The sequence below is a fragment of the Chiloscyllium plagiosum genome, unplaced genomic scaffold, assembly GCF_037043375.1.
Source record: "Chiloscyllium plagiosum isolate Xiang-an unplaced genomic scaffold, Cpla_swu_hap1 HiC_scaffold_13, whole genome shotgun sequence".
Taxonomy (NCBI): domain Eukaryota; kingdom Metazoa; phylum Chordata; class Chondrichthyes; order Orectolobiformes; family Hemiscylliidae; genus Chiloscyllium; species Chiloscyllium plagiosum.
This window is the reverse complement of record NW_028270151.1, coordinates 33,523,361-33,543,601: the sequence shown is the minus strand read 5'-3', so window position 1 is coordinate 33,543,601 and position 20,241 is coordinate 33,523,361. Positions and strand designations below refer to the sequence as shown.

At 38.8% G+C, this 20,241-nt stretch overlaps 1 protein-coding gene across 9 annotated transcripts in view; it reads right to left on the bottom strand.

The window, feature by feature from the left end:
- Positions 1-20,241, bottom strand: part of tnk2b (tyrosine kinase, non-receptor, 2b) — a 298,847-nt gene that overhangs the window by 125,237 nt on the left and 153,369 nt on the right. For all 9 annotated transcript variants that reach the window (XM_087993487.1, XM_087993482.1, XM_087993479.1 and 6 more), the window contains one exon: positions 1,532-1,709. In XM_087993487.1, coding sequence (XP_087849613.1) covers positions 1,532-1,694 — 163 coding nt within the window. In that variant the 5' untranslated portion in view covers positions 1,695-1,709. The remainder of the gene's footprint in view (positions 1-1,531; positions 1,710-20,241) is intronic.

The following is a 20,241-nucleotide window of genomic DNA, read 5'->3' as shown; positions in this document are numbered from 1 at the left end:
CTGATAAAAGAATGCCCCTGAAATGCAGCTTGTCAGTTAGGAAACCAATCTTCCTGCATGCTTCATAAGATTATCAATTTTGCAAGTGGTTGATAGCTTGAAAGCCTGCAAGATGCTAACAAAAGAGGCCTTCCAGAGTTTGCTACTCTGTCCCAGTGGAGAAAAAAAAGTTTTTTTTTGCTCTTTCTGATGTTTGTGTATGTGTTTTCATAGATCCAGGTGAAAATGGAGCTGAAATGTGACCGTAGGGAATTACTTAAACCCTTTTCAAAGAATATTTTTCATACTATTGGATAAGGAACAGAACTCTTGCATAAACACAGTCTTTTATACACTTTCATGTAAAGTTGTACTTGGACAATCAGTTAATTCATGGAACTGACTCTAATTTGTTTTTTCAGCCAGAACTGAATACTACAGTATAATTCTTAGCACTTGAAGGCAAGGAAGTCATTTTAATTGTAGCTATTTTGAAACAAGTAAACTAATTACCAAAGTATGTTTAACGATAAGATTGTCTGAAAGCTAATTTGGATATCTTTGGGTTAATGGTGTTCTCTGCCGCGTTTCAGAATCTATCAATGACACCTTGTCTTTAAGATTAGAGGCAGTCCCCAGGTTGTAAAAAGGTCCATTCTTGAGTCCATTCACAAGTTGATTTGTATGCATATGGAACACAATGCAGTACAGTATAAAAGAGCTGTTTGTAAGAAAATGTTTATACATCAGATCTTTAAATTACATTCCAGTACGAAATCGCGTACATGTGCATGGATATTGGTAAATCAGGGACCCCCTGTCTGGAACATCCTAGGGTACTTCACAAGAGTATTATCAATAAAAGTTTGAAATTCAGACACGGTAGTACAAGTGACCAAATACTTGGTCAAAGTTGTAAGTTTGAAAGCTCACTTACAGGACGGTTGAGAAACAGAGACAGAATTCCTGAGCATAGGGCACAAGCTGCTGGTGGCCACCAATGGTGGGAAAAATAAAACTGGGGAGGAATAATAAGTTAGAATTAGAAGAATGCACAGAATTTGAAAAGTTGTAGGGCTGAAGGGAGTTCCAGAGACCAGGACAGCAGAGAATATGTAAGGCTTTGATAACAAGGAGGATTTTACACCAGAGGCTTTGCCAAACAGCAAGTAAAGGGAGTTTACAGAGCACAAAGTTGATAGATGATGAGTACTTGGAATTAGGATATGCAAAGTAGAAAATTGGATGAGTTCAATTTAATGAAGGGTGGAACATAGAAATCAATCCAAGAGAACACTGGAATTATGAAGACCATTGGTAACAAATGTAGTCAGAAGCTCATTCCAAAGCCAAACAGGTATGCTACGTTATTATGCTCTTTGTTATGTTTGCCTACACACATATTGATAAAGACTACATTGTTGAAACTAAAATATATGCAGTACCTTCTTTTTAAAAAAAAACTTTGTATGTCTTTGAGAGATTATTTTTTGTAATATGACATTCTACATAGACAAACAAAATATATTCTTCTGTAAAGAATAGCACTTACCAGGTCGGCCCATTCCTATTTTTTCAAGATCCTCATTTTTCACATAATCAAAGTGAGAGAGCCGGGTAACATTGAGATCATCACGAATGCGGAGGAAATACTGCTGCAACTGTACCTCAGTGAGGAGTTCAAGAAGCCACTCTGTTCCCTCATCTGACTGCATGCTCCCACTGAGCTTCTAGAAGAAGAAGGAACACGAAAGTGCATTAAAACCTTACCCAACATGTAGCAAGAAACACTAGACAATGCAGAAACAATACAAGACCAAATATCAGAGAAATAATTCACTACTTGGTGAAAAATGAGGGAGGAGAAAACATTAATAAAATCAGAATTCTGGATTACCAAATGTGCATTGTGCACCAGACCGCGATTTGAATGCTGCAAGAAAATGCCTTCACGTGGAAGATACTGCGCTTTCTCTGTCATTGTTTGATGCAAAATTGGAATTCTTGCAATTTGCATTTAGTATATTAATGAGGGGAATAGAACCTTCCTCCACTTGTGGACCAATTGCCAACTGGATAGAACAATTAGCACAAGTGTGACATTTCTATTCCTAAATTCCACAGAGAAATTACTAACAGTTACAAATATTGGAGAGCTTCTGTCGTTTATTTGCTCAATAAAACTAATGTAAAATTGTTCTAGATAATTCCAGAGGATTTAAGATTTCAGAAATTTGATTATCATTTGTCCTATTAAACTGAGCTGCTCACATTTGAACCCATGTTCAACACTGTACTATTAAGTTATATTATTAATTTTGAGATATTGATAAACATCCTTTTATATTTAATATATTTTACTTCACTTTTCACTACTTCTACATGAGCTATGACTACAGTTACGGATAGATTTCTTGCATGTCTAAGGCTGTAAATCAAAGCAGTGTGGAATTGAAACTGCCTTTTTGCACTCCAGAGTGCTAAACCATGCAATCATTACAACCTGCTTTACAAACTTGTCAGTTTTTCTCCAATTTTCATGCTTATTTTATTTTAATGGCTCATTTAATTGCACAATTCTGTAAAACTAGAAGTCTTCCAGCACTTTGATCAAGAGTCTGTGTGGGTGGAATTGAGGAACCACAAAGGCAAAAAAACCATAGTGGGAGTTATGTACAGACCTCCTAACAGTGGTCAGGACCAGGGGCGCAACATGTACCGGGAAATAGAGAAGGCATGTCAGAAAGGCAAGGTCACAGTAATCATGGGAGACTTCAATATGCCGGTGGACTGGGTAAATAATGTTGCCAGTGGATCCAAAGAATGGGAATTCATGGAATGCTTACGGGATGGCTTTTTGGAACAGCTTGTCATGGAGCCCACAAGGGAGCAGGCTATTCTGGACCTAGTGCTATGTAATGAACCAGACTTTATAAAAAATCTTAAAGTAAGGGAACACTTAGGAAGCAGCGATCATAATATGGTAGAGTTCAGTCTGCAGTTTGAAAGAGAGAAGGCAAAATCGGATGTAATGGTGTTACAGTTAAATAAAGGTAATTATGAGGGCATGAGAGAGGAACTGACGAAAATAGACTGGAAGCAGAGCCGAGCAGGGAAGACAGTAGAGTAAAAATGGCAGGAGTTTGTGGGTAAAATTGAGGACACTGTACAGAGGTTCATCCCCAAGAAGAGAAAGATTATCTGGGGAGGGATTAGACAGCCATGGCTGACAAAGGAAGTCAGGAAATCTATCAAAGAAAAAGAGAGAACCTATAAAGTGGCCAAAAGCACTGGGAAATCAGAAGATTGGGAAGGCTACAAAAACAAACAGAGGATAACAAAGAGAGAAAGAAGGAAGGAGAGGATCAAATATGAAGGTAGGCTAGCCAGTAATATTAGAAATGATAGTAAAAGTTTACTTCAATACATAAGAAACAAATGACAGGCAAGAGTAGACATTGGGCCACTTCAAACTGATGCTGGAAGCCTAGTGATGGGAGATAAGGAAATAGCAGGAGAACTTAATAAGTACTTTGCGTCAGTCTTCACAGTGGAAGACATGAGTAATATCCCAACAATTAAAGGGAGTCAGGGGGCTGAGTTGAGTATGGTTGCCATTACAAAAGAGAAAGTGCTAGAAAAGCTAAAAGGTCTTAAAATTGATAAATCTCCCGGTCCTGATGGGTTACATCCTAGAGTTCTGAGGAAGGTGGCTGAGGAAATAGCGGAGGCGTTGGTTGAGATCTTTCAAAAGTCACTGGAGTCAGGGAAAGTCCCGGATGATTGGAAGATCGCTGTTGTAACCCCCTTGTTCAACAAAGGATCAAGGCAAAAGATGGAAAATTATAGGCCAATTAGCCTAACCTCGGTTGTTGGTAAAATTCTAGAATCCATCATTAAGGATGAGGTTTCTAAATTCTTGGAAGAGCAGGGTTGGATTAGAACAAGTCAACATGGATTTAGTAAGGGGAGGTCGTGCCTGACAAACCTGTTGGAGTTCTTTGAAGAGGTAACAAGTAGGTTAGACTGGGGAAATCCAGTGGATGTGGTCTACCTAGACTTCCAAAAGGCCTTTGATAAGGTGCCACACGGGAGGCTGCTGAGCAAGGTGAGGGCCCATGGTGTTCGAGGTGAGCTACTGGTATGGATTGAGGATTGGCTGTCTGACAGAAGGCAGAGAGTTGGGATAAAAAGTTCTTTTTCGTAATGGCAGCCGGTGACAAGCGGTGTCCCGCAGGGTTCAGTGTTGGGGCCACAGCTGTTCACATTATATATTAATGATCTGGATGAAGAGACTGGGGGAATTCTAGCGAAGTTTGCTGATGATACAAAGTTAGGTGGACAGGCAGGTAGTACTGAGGAAGTGGGGAGGCTGCAGAAGGATCTAGACAGTTTGGAGGAGTGGTCCAGGAAATGGTTGATGGAATTCAATGTGAGCAAATGCGAGGTCTTGCACTTTGGGAAAAAGAATAGAAGCATGGATTACTTTCTAAACGGTGAGAAAATTCGTAAAGCCAAAGTACAGAGGGATCTGGGAGTGCTAGTTGAGGATTCTCTAAAGGCAAACATGCAGGTTGAGTCCGTGATTAAGAAAGCGAATGCAATGTTGTCAATTATCTCAAGAGGGTTGGAATATAAAAGCACTGTTGTGCTACTGAGACTTTATAAAGCTCTGGTTAGGCCCCATTTGGAGTACTGTGTCCAGTTTTGGTCCCACACCTCAGGAAGGACATACTGGCACTGGAGTGTGTCCAGCGGAGATTCACACGGATGATCCCTGGAATGGTAGGTCTAACATACGAGGAACGGCTGAGGATCCTGGGATTGTATTCATTGGAGTTTAGAAGATTAAGGGGAGATCTAATAGAAACTTACAAGATAATACATGGCTTGGAGAGGGTGGACGCTAGGAAATTGTTTCCGTTAGGCGAGGAGACTAGGACCCGTGGACACAGCCTTAGAATTAGAGGGGGTAAATTCAGAACAGAAATGCAGAGATATTTCTTCAGCCAGAGAGTGGTGGGCCTGTGGAATTCATTGCCACAGAGTGCAGTGAAGGCTGGGACACTAAATGTCTTCAAGGCAGAAATTGATAAATTCTTGGTGTCACAAGGAATTAAGGGCTACGGGGAGAATGCGGGTAAGTGGAGTTGAAATGCCCATCAGCCATGATTGAATGGCCTTACTTCCGCTCCTATGTCTTATGGTCTTAAGGGTCCATTTGCTTGTGTGAACCTATAATGCTGAACAGTGTGGCCCAAACACAGCTACATCCAATCTTGCCAATATTCAACTAGATTCCCAACAGGAGTCACTACAACAAAGCAGTACGGGAAACCAACTTAATTTTGTTTCCCACCCCTCCTGCTTATTCAGCCCTTCCATGATAATTAGGATTTTAAATCTGAACAAATGTAATCAGCACTCCCCCCACCCCCCACCCCCAACTCAGTTGGAAAATAAAAGCAGACCATAATCATTCCTCAATTAAATTTCTGTTCACCCTGAACATGGTAAAGATGTCTTTTTGACTCATTTTTAATTAAGAGACAACCAGAAAAGATAGAACTTTAATTTATTCATAGCTGTAATTTTTTTGTATTCAAATGAAATGTTGTATATTGCAAGAACAGAATATATAAGTAGCTAAGTTTTGCTATGGTTGTGAGGTATTCGTGAGGCCACATGCAGAGTACTGTTGCCATTTTCATGTCTTTATTTAACAAAGGTCATAACTGCATTCGAAAGAACTCAGAAGTTTCACAGTGATCCCTAGGATGAAAGGATTATCATATAATGAAAAATTCAACAGGTTAGGCCAATGTCCTCTACAGCTGAGAAGGAATATGAGGTGATCTAATTGAAATATATATGGTCCTGAGGGGAAGTAACATGATAGATTCTGAAATGAGAGATTGGAACTAAAGGGATCAGTTTAAAAATAAAGACTTCTTCCACTTAAGACAGAAATAAGGATTTTCTTTCCTCAGAGTCATGAATCTCGGAAGTTCTCTTCTCAGCGACAAATAGGGCCCATTGATGGAGGGTTGAATGTCCCTCTTCATATCGAAACTTATTAAGGGGAGACAATGGCTAATGGTATTATAGCTAGACTGTTAATCCAGAAACCTAGGTAATGTTCTGGGGACCCCAGGTTCAAATTCTCCTATGGGAAATGCTGTAATTTGAATTCAATAAAAATCTGGAATTAAGGATGTAGTGATGACCATGAAATCATTGCCAATCGTTGGAAAAACTCATCTGGTTCACTAATGCCTTTTAGAGAAGGGGACGGCCATCCTCATCTGGTCTGGCCTACATACAACTCCAGAGCCACAGCTATGTAGCTGATTCTGAACTGACCCTGCGGTAATTCGGGATGGGCAATAAATGCTGGCCTAGCCAGTGATGTCCACATTTTGAATGAATAATAAAAAGCCTTCCAATATCTTGCTCAAAGTTATATAGCAATCACAGCTTCAAGCTTTTTGCATATTTAATAAAAAACTTAAACCAATATAACCAGTTCCAAAGTTTGTCTATCCAATTGTCCATCGCCATTTGCCCTGAGGGAAAGCATAACATAGACCTTATTCTAATTGGTCATTAGCAAACAATATGAATTTGATCAAGAATTCACTGTATTAAAGGTGTCTTGAACCTTGCCATTCAGAATCTAAAGTTAATTTGCTAAGCTCAAATGGAGGTCAAAAAACTTTAATTGAACACCATTCCAAATCACAACTTGCTTCGAAACTCCCACTGCTCAGAAAAAACGGAGCCCAGAACCTTGGATCCACACTTCGTTTGGCTATTGCAGTTAGAACTGTTCCATTGTGGAAGGCAAGCCAAAGTTATGACTAACGCATTTTTCCATTTGTTGGTGTTGGCACAAATTATATAAGCTGCATATTTTCTGCCATTTGGCAGAGTGTTTCTTTATCTTTCAATATATCTTGGAAAATTTGTTTTCTTTTCTCCCTATAAAGAGCACTAATTATCTCACATCCTGCTTTGACCAGAAGGGACTCACTGTCTAGACCATAGACAGGGCCACAAGTAGTAATATTCTGATTCACTCATCGAGAAATTGCTTCGTTAAAAATACAACTATGAAGGAAAAAAATGTATTCACCTTTACCATTTGATTAATAAACTAAAATATTTGAAAATCAATCCATGAGGCTCGTAAATGGTTAAGAAAGTAAGTGAGAGAGAGGAAAAATGCGACAGCTAAGTAAAGGTTGAAATCAAAGTCAAGTACTGCAGATGCTGCTAGGTCTGCTCAGTATTTCCACCTTTTTTTTGTTTTTGAGTTTAATATTAAAGTTCTACTTCTTTGACCTGAAGCTGACAGAATCAGTCTGTTGCATAATATCTTATGAGGACATGCCACAACCCAAAGGACTAGCCACACTATCATACATCAAGAGCATTTCTGAACTGACAGCCAGACTACTGCGACCACTAGGACTCATAACAGCACACAAACAAACAGCCACCCTCAGACAACAACTCACCAGAACGAAGGACCCAATACCCAGCATGAGCAAAACCAATGTAGTGTACAAAGTCCCATGCAAGGACTGCACAAAACACTATATAGGACAAACAGGAAGACAGCTAACGATCCGCATCCATGAACACCAACTAGCCACGAAACAACACGACCAGCTATCCATAGTAGCCACACAGATGACAAGCAACATGAATTCGACTGAGACAACACTACTATTATAGGACAAGCCAAACAGAGAACAGCCAGGGAATTCCTAGAGGCATGGCACTCATCCACAGATTCAATCAATAAGCACATTGACCTGGACCCAATATACCGACCACTGCAGCGGACAGCTGGAACTGACAACCGGAAGCGGCAGATTCAAACCACTACAAATGCCGGAGGAAAGATCACAGAAGCGCTTCATAGGAGGTTCCCAAGCACTGAGGATGTCACCTAGACAGGGGACAAAACGTCTGCAACACAAATTCCCAGCTCGGCGAACAGAACCACAACAACGAGCACCCGAGCTACAAATCTTCTCACAAACTTTGAGTATCTTATCCATTAAACTCAACTAATATGCACTCTTCAAATTTATCACTTATCTTGATTGTATTATTTTTGGTAGTTTGTCATATTCAGACTATTTAAGACCATGCTCAGGGTTTTCAAAACAGTTCGATAATATAACTCCAATGAAAGTGAAGATATTTAAATTACCCTCAACTCTTGTCTATGAAAAGTCTAACTCCGTCTTAAAGAAATGTAATGAATCAGCCGACATTGCTTCCTGGGGAAGAGCATTTCACAAACCAACTACCATCTGAGAGAGAACATTTCTAGTCATCTGTATCAAAAGGGAGAGCGTTTTTTTTATTAGATTAGATCAGATTCCCTATAGTGTGGAAACAGGCCCTTCGGCCCAACAAGTCCACATCGACCCTCCGAAGAGAAACCCACCCAGACCCATTTCACTCTAACCAATGCACCTAACACTATGGGCAATCAGCATGGCCAATTCACCTGACCTGCACATCTTTGGACTGTGGGAGGAAACCAGAGCACCCGGAGAAAACCCACAGCCACGAGGAGAATGTGCAAACTCCACACAGACAGTCACCTGAGGCCGGAATCAAACCTGGGACCCTGGTGCTGAGGCAGCAGTGATAACCACTCAGCCACTGTGCCGACCCTTTATTCTCAAACTGTGCCCCTAGTGCAAGTCTCCACAAGAACAACCATCCTCCTGGAAACCACTTTGTCAAGTCCTCTCAGAATCTTAAATACTTCAATAATATCACTCTCACTCTTTAAACTCTAATGTTTAAAAGCCGAACTTTTAATGTCTTTTTTTTTCCCTAAGATAAGCTCATTACAACTCATGAACTCATTCTGGGAGTAAAGTAAATTTGCCTTCAGAAAATTAGTTTCATTTAATAGCCTGAAATTTCCATTAATTTCTCCAGAAACTCTCACATATATTCAAGGAACTCTGCTTGACCTCTCCATATTACTTGCATTCTATGACTGGCTGCAACAGGAGTCTGAGATGTCTTATATTTCTCCTCACTTTCCTTAATACAATAGAATGTCCCATCTCACATTGTTCGAATTACTGGTCCAGCAAAGGATGGAGAGTATTACTCCCAAATGTAATAACAAAGTCTGTCAAGGCAGCCCAATGTCTCAAATCCATTTGCAAAGTCATAAAGTCATACAGATGTACAGCACGGAAACAGACCCTTCGGTCCAACTCGTCCATGCCGACCAGATATCCCAACCTAATCCAGACCCATTTGCCAGCACTTGGCTCATAGCACTCTAAACTCTTCCTATTCATATACCTATCCAGATGTCTTTTAAATAATGCAATTGTACAAGTCTCCACCATATCCTCTGCCAGCTCATTCCATACACGCACCACCCTCTGCATGAAAAAGTTGCCTCTTAGGTCTTTTTCATATCTTTTCCCTCTCACCCTAAACCTATGCCCTCTAATTCTAGACTCCCTCACCCCAGGGAAAAGACTCTGTCTATTTATCCTATCCATGCCTCTCATGATTTTATAAACCTCTATCAGGTCACCCCTCAGCCTTCGACGCTCCAAGGAAAATAGCCCCTGCCTATTCAGCCTCTCCCAATAGCTCAAACCCTCTAATCCTGGCAACATTCTTGTAAATCTTTTCTGAACCCTTTGGGAGAAACATCTATGTCCAAATTCTCTAAGTGCTCCTTATTTCTCTTCCCTGTTATTAGTACATCATTGAGATAAATGACAACCCGTGTACAATGTTCTCCGTCGTCACCTTAAAAATTGCACAGGCTGACAATATCCCAAACAGCAGTCTCATATACCAGTACAAACCCTTATGGATATTAATTGTAGCATACTTCTAGGAATCCTCACTTAAATGCAATCAAAGGTCATGCTACCACCTACAGCAAAGTCAGTTGGATGCTGAATTTTTTTTTAAAAGAAGCCTTCTTAAGTCACTTTTCAACCTATTTGAATTTTCTCTCCAGATGCATTTATTCACTTGACAGTAATGAATAAACATGTATTGAATAAAATCTAATAGAGTAGCTATCAATTGTATAATGTCCCCATCAGCACATTGCTCAATTATTTGGACAGCCTCATGTTGAAATTATGCACATCTTGGCAAAAATCAAGTTACATGTCAGAATAGGTTGATTCATTCGCCAAAGTCAAAGTCAATGAACAATTTAATTATGAACATTATCTGATCAACACCTTTACTCAAAGTCGTAAAACAGGAGGCTGGAAGAATGCTGATGCTGCCTGGCTTTCTGTGTTCTTCCAGCTTCCTGTTTATCTACTTTGGACTCCTGCATTGGCAGGTTTTTTTTTGGCTGTTGTCCATCACTTTTATTCATATTGTCAGACAGCCTATGGGTGCTATATAATCCAACATTATAATAACCTAGCAATGCACTAAGAACTGATAAGCCACCTTATGTGCAATACCGTACGGCTCATTTTGCAAATATAAATTAAACACTCAGCAATTATAATGCCAAAAATAGCGGGCACACAGGCTACATACGCTATAATCAGAAATAGCTGTGTTAATAATGACATTTCAGATACAACTGGTTTTATACAAGAACATCAAGAATAGTTAACAATAGTACAACATGGCAAAAAATAATAAGGAGGGAGAAACTAAGAGTGAGTTAGCTAGAAATATAAAATGAAGATAAGAAGAGTTCCCAATCATATTTAAAACAGAAAACAGTAACAACATTGAGCAATTCTTGTAGGAGACCAAATAACATCCCAGAAACAATCCCAGAAATCAAGTTGTAAAAGGGATGAAGATATTCATTATGATGACTACAGCAAGCACTCAGAAAACTATTAAAACTAAAGATTGATAAGTCCCCTAGCCGAATGAAATTCATCCTAGAGTCATAAAAAAGTCGCAGCTGTGATAGTAACACATTGGTCTTAATTCTCCAAAATTGATGAGATTCTGCAAAGCTCCCAGCAGTTTGGAAAATAGCAAATACATTCTACTCAGGAATTTCAGGACGGGAGGGACAACATTAAACAGGAAAGGATTCTGGGTAATCTAAGATGGAGGACAGGAAAAAATTGTGGCTGTAAGAGCTGCTCTCTTTTTTGATTATTTTCAGTTTTGAAGACGATTTCCTTGAATTCTAGGAGCAGTAATTACTGTATTATAAGCTGTTGCATTGTTTTGGAACTTTGGGAAACAATGGCAGTTTAAAAAGGACAAAGAGAGACAAAGGTAGTGCCGCATAGGAAGTGAATCAAATGGAAAAGTAAACTTACATGACTGTCTGACTTAGCAGTAACCTGCATAGCTAACTGCCTCTCTGCCTTTCAAGTATCTCTGGACTTCGGAATTTGTCTAAGAAAAATTAACAAACCCCAAAATTCACAGGTGACCTTGGAGAAACCTGTGGGGGAGCTCAAAGCAGGGAAGCAGTTAAGTGGCTAGTTTTAAAGTGTAACATTAATTTTTTTTGTAAATCTACAATAGTGAGTAGAGTAGGTTCTTTTTGATTATATGCTTTTACTGAGATCTGTCTCTTGATTAAACTTTAAAAATCTAAAAAACAGCTACTAAGCTAACCTGAAGCAGTGTTTTTAGAGCAGCAATGCTGCTATTTTCTAGATCTGTAAATTGTTAAGGTGCAAAGATGGTCTTTAGTAGAGTGATGTGCTCTTCCTGTTGAATGTGAGAGATTAAGGAGTTTCCATGTTACTGATTCCGATCGGATCGCATGGATCAGTTAGAGCGACTAGTGGAGGTATTTAGGAATTTACAGGACGTAAGGTGGTGTGATGGATGGCAGTTGCAGAAAGGGACATAAACCGAAGATACAGTCAAGTAGATGGGAGACCAACAAGATAGATAGGAGGGGGAGGCAGATAGGGAAAGCCACAGGAGACTCCTGCACTTTCTCAAACAAATGTGCTGTTTTGGAAAATGTAGATGGTGATGGACTGTCAGGGGCACTAACAGCCAGATTTCTGGTACCGAGACTGGCTCTAATGTAATGTGGAGTACACAAGGTTGTGATGGATGAACTCCAGTCAGAGGCACAGACAGTCCTTTCTGTGTCTTTATAATTATTTACAAACCCAGAATTTATTCTGAAATGCAGTTGATAGATCTTTCTGTTTGAAACTTGATATTGATAAAGCATGAAGTCACCTTGGTAATTGGAAAAGTATTTTTGTGTTATGTTGCAACCTGTGGAGTAGTCCGATTAGAACTGCAGTGCACTTCTCCAGCCTCCACAGAGACCAAATAAACCAGGTGGTTTTGACACAGTTCTGCCCCTCACCACCAGAGAATGCATTAACATGTATTCTGTAGTGAGATTGGACAAAATGGGTAGGAGAGTGGTGGGGAAGAAAGAGGGAAAAGAGGAGTTGTGAGGAAGTCAACAGTCTGACATGATACTACAGCTGGAGCAAACACAATCCTGTAATCAGACTCTGAAATAAATCACCTACTTCTATAAATTTACAGACCTTGAAATCTACACAAGCTGACACACAGCAGGATGCAGGATTTAAGTTTCAGACATGCTATGGAAAGGTCTGTTCGATTATGCTTCGTCAGCAACCCAAATACTGAACACACAACAGTCACAGTAAAGGTCAACCTAGGGACCAGCTTAAAAGTTTCTAAAAATAGGACTGAAATAAACTGTTCTGCTTTCACAAGTCATTTGTTTCAAACAACCATTCTCTTACAGGTGTAACACCAAAGCTGAACATTAAACTTCTGGTCTGTTAAAACAAAAAGATCATGCAAATTAAACAGAATATCCAATATTGAAACAGTGTTGAAAAGAAACTCAGCATGCTTGGTAGCACAGAAACAAAGTTAACACTTTGAGTTCTGAAGAAGTCATTTGGAGTCAAACACTTACTGTAAATCACTCCACAAAAGCTTCCAAATCTACTGAGTTTTTAAATAGAAGAATCCCTACAGTGCAGAAAGAGGCTATTTGGCCCAACAGTCCACACCAACGCTACGAAGAGCAACCCACCCAGACCCATTCCGCTACCCTATTATACACATTTACTGTACATAATACACCTAAGCGACACATCCCTGAATACAATGGGCAACTTAGCATGGCCAATTCATCTAACCTGCACATCTTGGGATTATGGGAGGAAAATGGAGCACCTGGAGGAAACCCATGTAGACATGAGGAGAATGTGCAAACTCCACACAGTCACTTGAGGCTGGAATCGAACCCAGGTCCCTGGTGCTGTGAGGCAGCAGTGCTAACCACTGAGTCACCTATTTTCTTGCACTTTACATTTTTATTTAGATTTGCAACATCCAAAGTCTTTTGCTTATATAGTTAATATATCCAAATTAGTTTAACAACATAGGATAGCAACAATTTCTAATGTTAATATTCACATTATGAATTAATGTTCACTAATCTCAAAATGTATGAAAGGAAGTTTGGTGCAGTAGGTTGCTGGAAACATTCAAAGCATGTAGCAGACTGGTGAAAGATGTGTTGCTTTAATAACCAGTAAACAAAAGAATTCTGACAAATTGCAACAGGAAGTTGACAGAAACTGGGGATTTTAATCTGAGCTGTTCTTCAATGGGATCTAACAGGAGTGATGGACTCACACAGTTCTATGTATTTTTTAAAAATAATATAGAGCAAGGCATAGGTGGTACAGTTATCAAATTTACAATTTATATCATATTGGGTGAAGCAGAATAAGTTGATCATTTTAAAATAAGGATGCATAACAAATGGATTTGCATAGATTGTAGAAGTAGGTGCAAACTAGCAAACATCCTTTAATGCATACAATTGTGCAGTTATGAACAGAATTTGGACAATACAACATGGATGGTTTAAACATGACAGACACTTCAGGGAGTCACTAACTATGATTAGTTAGTTATCACTAACTATGATAACACCTCATGTTAGAAGACTTCACCTAAAGCAAACAAGACTCCATTTGTCCAGACTATTCAACATAAAAATTAGAGACATAATAATAAAGTAAGGGAAGGCCTTGGAGAGAGGTCTGTGTCTTTCCCATCACAGCATTTTTTTTTAAGAAAAGGAACTTCTATATCACACAGCAATCTTATTAATGTCATTTGATTCCCAAAGAAACTATCATGTACCGCCAGCAACAAATCAAATTTAAAACTGCAAGTCATGCCAAGGTCACTGGCTGTGAAGATCCATTCTAAGCTGGACTTCCGGGCCATCAGTCTTAGTTAGTCTTGGTAGTTTTACATTTGGCTTTCAGCCAACTATACAGTGCCCAACCTTCAGGAATGTGGTAGCATTAACACAATGTAAAGTGCTTTGAATGTGTCTAACATCCTGGTGCAAAGCACTCTTTCCAACAATCTACCTTAGAATTTCTAGATACAAGAGATCTTTTTCCATAATACTTGAACAGCAAACACATATGATCACTAAGAACATGGGCAACAAGTGCCAGACAAAAGAAGCATCCCTCAAATAATTTAAATAGTCTACAGACTGCTCAAGATGTATTTGAATTAAATTTCAAACTGTTTAGAATTATGTGGAGCAGAGCTTTCATGCATATGCACAAGGAAGAAGTAGCTAGTCTAACCAATGTAAGAAAATAGGTCACACAGAATCTGAAATACTGTTTCCAAGAACAAGATTTAAGTATGTATAAAGTCTGAAATTCTTGTTGAAGATAACAAATAACATTTAAAAATGAGTAGAGGAAACCTGAGATGAATGAAATCTACAATTCTGATAATACTAAACATGTTTAGGGGTCTAATACTTCAGAAATAAGAGGCAAGACATCAACTGTTCTAACAGCTTTTAAGTATTGAGAAGAATAAGAAACATCAATGCTATCTTTACTTCTTGGGCTAAGCATATTTAATATCGTTTCACAATTTCTGCTTAATTCATAAATGCTGCTTGTTCATATCTGGTTGGGGACTCCATTGTTTATAACAGAATAATTTGTAAGCTAAATATTTGAATTAAAAGAACAATGTGCTTCAAAACTTTAATACGTACAGCAGAAAATTTGAGGAGCCACAGAATATATACATATCAACTAGATAATTGATATTTACAAAATTACATTTTTGCTCAAGGATCAATGAAATACTTGTGATCAGAGGGACTGATAACACTATTTATAAAGCATTCTCACAGTGTGCAGCACTTCAATTCACTGATGTTTAAGCAGAATGTCATTAAGCTGCTATTTTTATTCGTGTTCATACCTCTAGTTTGCTAAAAATTGGTTTTCAGCATTAAGCAGAAAGATTGACAGTCAAAAGAGCTATTTTAATACCTTAGCTAGTTCTGTTTTTCACAAATAAACATACAAACCATACATAGACCATCTCATGAGAACCTCAAAATAAGACAACCTGCCAATGTCAAGATGAAACATGCTTCAATTCTGAGAATCCCATATTAAACCCAGCCAAAACAGATCAATAACTCTTGCTGAACCCCTCTTTTGTATTAATTGAAGTCACTGATGAATATAACAATGAGTTTTAGCTGTTCTGCAACCCAATTTTAAAACCAAGTACAGCAGATGAACTGAGTAAGATTAAGGTAGGTCTATAAAATCCATGCCACTTTAGTCTTCAATATCCAACAATGCAAGGGATGTGCTCACATGTACATTTTTATAGCTTGAGAAGCTGCTTGAAAATAATTTGAAAAGTATAATCTTCATCTAATAGACATCTTGATGAAGACAGATAACAGATAGTTATGTAGAAGCAGATGTGATTCTCGAATGGTATGATACTTTCCTCGTGTCAGAATCCAAAATGTTGAATAACTGGAGAATATTACGGAAGGGAGGGTGAACAGCTGCAAGGTGTGGTCCATATCTATATCAGTTATGAGTCAACAAAAGAAAGGGATAAGGGCTTGCAGGTAGATTTTTAGAAGTGAGGAAGAAGATTAATAAGCAAGAAAACAAATGTCGTACTCTCTAGATTGGTCCCTGAGCCATGTTCCAGTGAGTAGATGAATGCATCGCTGGTGGGATGGTGAATGAGGGAGGGCTTTACTTTTCTGGGAAAATGAGACTGGGAGAAGCATGGTTTATACAGACAGAACAGCTTGTACTTCAACAATGTTGGGACCAATGTTCTGGTCAGGTAGTGTGCAAGTATTATGAAAGAAGGTTTAAATTAACTTGGTAGAAGAATGGATCCAGGCTATAGCAATATAAAGAAGAAACAAGGTACACAAAGGATTGAAAGAGACAGACAGCTTTAAAGTAATAAGTAGTAAATATACCATAGGGTCATGTACGGTAGTCTAAGAGAAAATATAGTCAGATCAACTTCAGCTTTACATAGCATGCATGTAAATGCACTCAGCATGATAAATAAGGTTGATGAGTTCCAGATGCAAATAATTACATGGAAATCTGATCATGGAAATCTGCAGAAATAATCGAAACCTGACTCAAAGATGGCAGAATTAGGTATTGTGAGAGGCCCTTGCGACGGTCGTTGTTTCTGCAAAAATCATAAGGCTGAGTCATGGGGGGGGGGGTAAATGTTAAGCTAGATATACTTGCAAGCAGTTACAACCTAACTGTATCTTGCTTCTGCAAAAATCGCAAGGCGGAATCATGAGAGTATATACCAAGAAATAACTAACCAAAAAGGGAGGTGGTCGACTGGTAGAAACAGATGTATTGACATGAGTGTTGCAATTGTCACGCACACAGGGAGTTAGTATGAATAAGATAACCAAATAAGACCCAGTGTTGCGTCAGCAAAACTAATAAGACCACCTATCAAGGGGGAGGTTGCACACCAACAACAGGCCACAGACAGATTAGATTAGATTAGATTAGATTAGATTAGATTAGATTAGATTACATTACATTACAGTGTGGAAACAGGCCCTTCGGCCCAACAAGTCCACACCGCCCCGCCGAAGCGCAACCCACCCATACCCCTGCATTTACCCCTTACCTAACACTACGGGCAATTTAGCATGGCCAATTTACCTAACCTGCACATCTTTTGGACTATGGGAGGAAACCGGAGCACCCGGAGGAAACCCACGCCGACACGGGGAGAACGTGCAAACTCCACACAGTCAGTCGCCTGAGGCGGGAATTGAACCCGGGTCTCTGGCACTGTGAGGCAGCAGTGCTAACCACTGTGCCACCGTGCCTCCCAGATGTGGTAAGCCGATTAGATTAGCAACTGCACAGTGTAATACAACTATCCGATATGAAGTAAAAGGGGGAGTACCGAGAGACTCAAATGAACTGTAAAGATTGCAATATAACCTCCTGATTGGTGTGCCTCCTTTAATGGTCACCCGGCTTGCAAGACCGTATGAATAAAGACTGCTTCAGAATTTTACTCGAACTGAAATTATTGAACCGTGAGCTTCGTTTCTCACAGGTATTAAATATCCTGTATATTGGAAAAGACTAGGAAATAAACAGAAAGGGTGACGGTATTGATTATGGGGAAAGTACGGCAGTGCTGAAGAGAGAATGTCCTTGGGGATTCAAGGACAAATTCTATTTGGTTAGTGTTAAGGTACATTAAAAGGACTAGGGGACAAGCTTTTCTTAAGTGTATTTTGGAAAATTTTCTTGATCAGTACATTCTACCACAATGGTGACCACTGCTGGATCTCTCTGTATAAGAAGGCAGGTCAAATGGATCAAACATCAGTAAGTGAACATTTAAGAAACAGTGATCATTATATTATAAGACTTAGCTTTTGAAAATTCACAAGGTGCAATCAAGAGTCAAAACAGTTAACTGGAGAAGGACTAACAAGTGATTTGAGAACAGAGCTATACAGATATATTGGAATCAAAAAACGGTGGATAAAACTGAAAACAAACTGCAGGCTGCCTTTAAACAAATGTTTTTGGTACAGCTGAGGAGAAAAGTAGTGCAAACAAAGCCATAGTACCCTGGATGACAAAAAAAAGGCTATGTTAAATCAGAAAGAGAGGTAAAGATAAAGTCATCATAGTCCCTAAAGAACTCAGGCTGCTTCTCACTTGAGAGATGACTGATGGTTTAAGGAGAGGGTCACCAAGCCTCAGTTAAGAGGTGCAAGACCTTCATGGAGATCTCAGCAGAACAAGAAGTAAACCTACACTGTGCATCACAAACTAATCATCCAACCAACTTGACAATACAATTCAAAATAAATATAGGATGTTTAAAGGGGATAAGGGAAATAAAGGCCAAAATATATGATAAACAGCTAACATTTTGAGAATCTAAAAGTATTCTATAGGGCATATAAATAGCAAAAGATTTGCAAAAGAATAATTGGCAAATTAGGGGTCAAAAAGGAGATCGACACACGAAGGTAGAGGATGTGGTATTAGAATGGTTGGCTATAAACAAAGTTGGTAAGTTATCAGGACCTGATTGGATGTGTCTAGGAATTCGAAGTAAAAAGTGAAAATTGCTGGCCACAACTTTTAATCCTCCTTAGATATAGGAGATTGGACCAGAAAACTGAAGAATTTCAAATTTTATGCCCTTGTTCAAAACTACACACAAGGATAAACCTGGCAATTAGATACCTCTGTAATAAAACAAAAGAACTATAGATGCTGGAAATCTGAAACTAAAGCAGAAATTGCTGGAAAAACTTCAGAACAGTTCTGGAGGCTCACTGGACTCGAAACATGAACTCTGTTTTCTCTCCACAGATGCTGCCAGATATGCTGAGTTTCTCCAGCAATTTCTGTTTTTGTTTTAGTTTGATTCTGTATAGTAAAAGCTTTTTGCAATGATTATTCAAGATAAAAAGTTATACAAGTGTAGATTAGTTAAGAAAGCCATCATGGATTTGTAAAAGACAGTTTCCTTGTAACTAACTTGTTTAACTAATACAAAATTGGCCACGTGTGAAGAACAGAGTTGTGGTGAATGTTTTTTTTCCAAACCAGCAGATGTATAGCGGTATTCCTCAGGTTCTGTACAGGACCACTGGTTTTTATTAAGCTATATTAATGGCTGAGATTTGGATTTACCTGGCACAATCTCAAATTTTGCAGATGAAACAAAACTTCCCCCAATGTCTTGACAGGTGAGGAGAATACTGCTCGCATTCAAAATGACACAGGCTGGCTGGTGGAATAAACAATGAAGTGTGACATAATACAATTTTGGAGGGGTTTTACAGAAACTGAAGGGAACAATATTAAACAGGGTACATGGGCAGGATGCGTGTGTATATATGGGGGCATATATGTAAACATTGTTTAAGATGGTTTATCAAGTTCAAAATGCACATAAGATTGAGTGTTTAATAACTAGAGGCATGAAGTACAAAAGGCATAAAGTTACAATGAACCTTTTATCAAACTGATCCAACCTCACTAGGACTATTGGGTATTGTATTCTGTGAACGATGCGAAGTCGTTAAGAAATTGTGTGAAAAGCATTTAAGAGTGTGGTTCCAGGGTTGAGGAATTTCATTACATGGACAATTTGGAGAAGTTAAGAATATTCTCCTCAGAAAACAATGATAGAAAGGAAAACTGAAAAGGACGTTTGATTAAGAGGAATTGTGAACCAAAGGACACAGCTGGAAAAAAAACCATAAGCAACATGAGCAAAATCTTTAATGCACAGCACCCAGTTAGGATTTGGAATACATGGCCTGAGAGGGTGATGAAGGCAGATTTGATCATGTCTTTCAACAAAAGAATCATGCAAACACCTGAACAGAAATAAAATTCAGGGACTTTGGTGAATGATGATAGGTGGGATAGTGAGCCTGCATAATAACTAAAGTGTCACATGGTCAGTCCATAATGGCCCATTTTACAACAATAGGTTTTCAAACGGAGGTTTCTGAATTCTCGGGTTAAGGGAATCCTACTGAATTCGGAAATCATCAGGTCACTCTAATTTTTGATTTACTGATATATTACTTGGGTGTCAGATACTATAAAAAGGCTGGAAGTTTTGTATCATTTTCTGGATATTTATCTGTACGATGACAGAAAATTTGGATAAAAGTTTATTTACCCATCTCCACGTGCAGTAACTGAGCTTCTGCTATAGTACCACTGAAGAAATTTTGGAGGATAATGCTTTGCTACAGTGATAGCACTAGGGATTTTGATTGCTCGCCTGATTTTTCAGAAAAGAGGAAATTAATTTTACAGAAGGTAAAATAAATTACAATAACCTTTGAAAGCCATTTTTTAATTCTCTTTT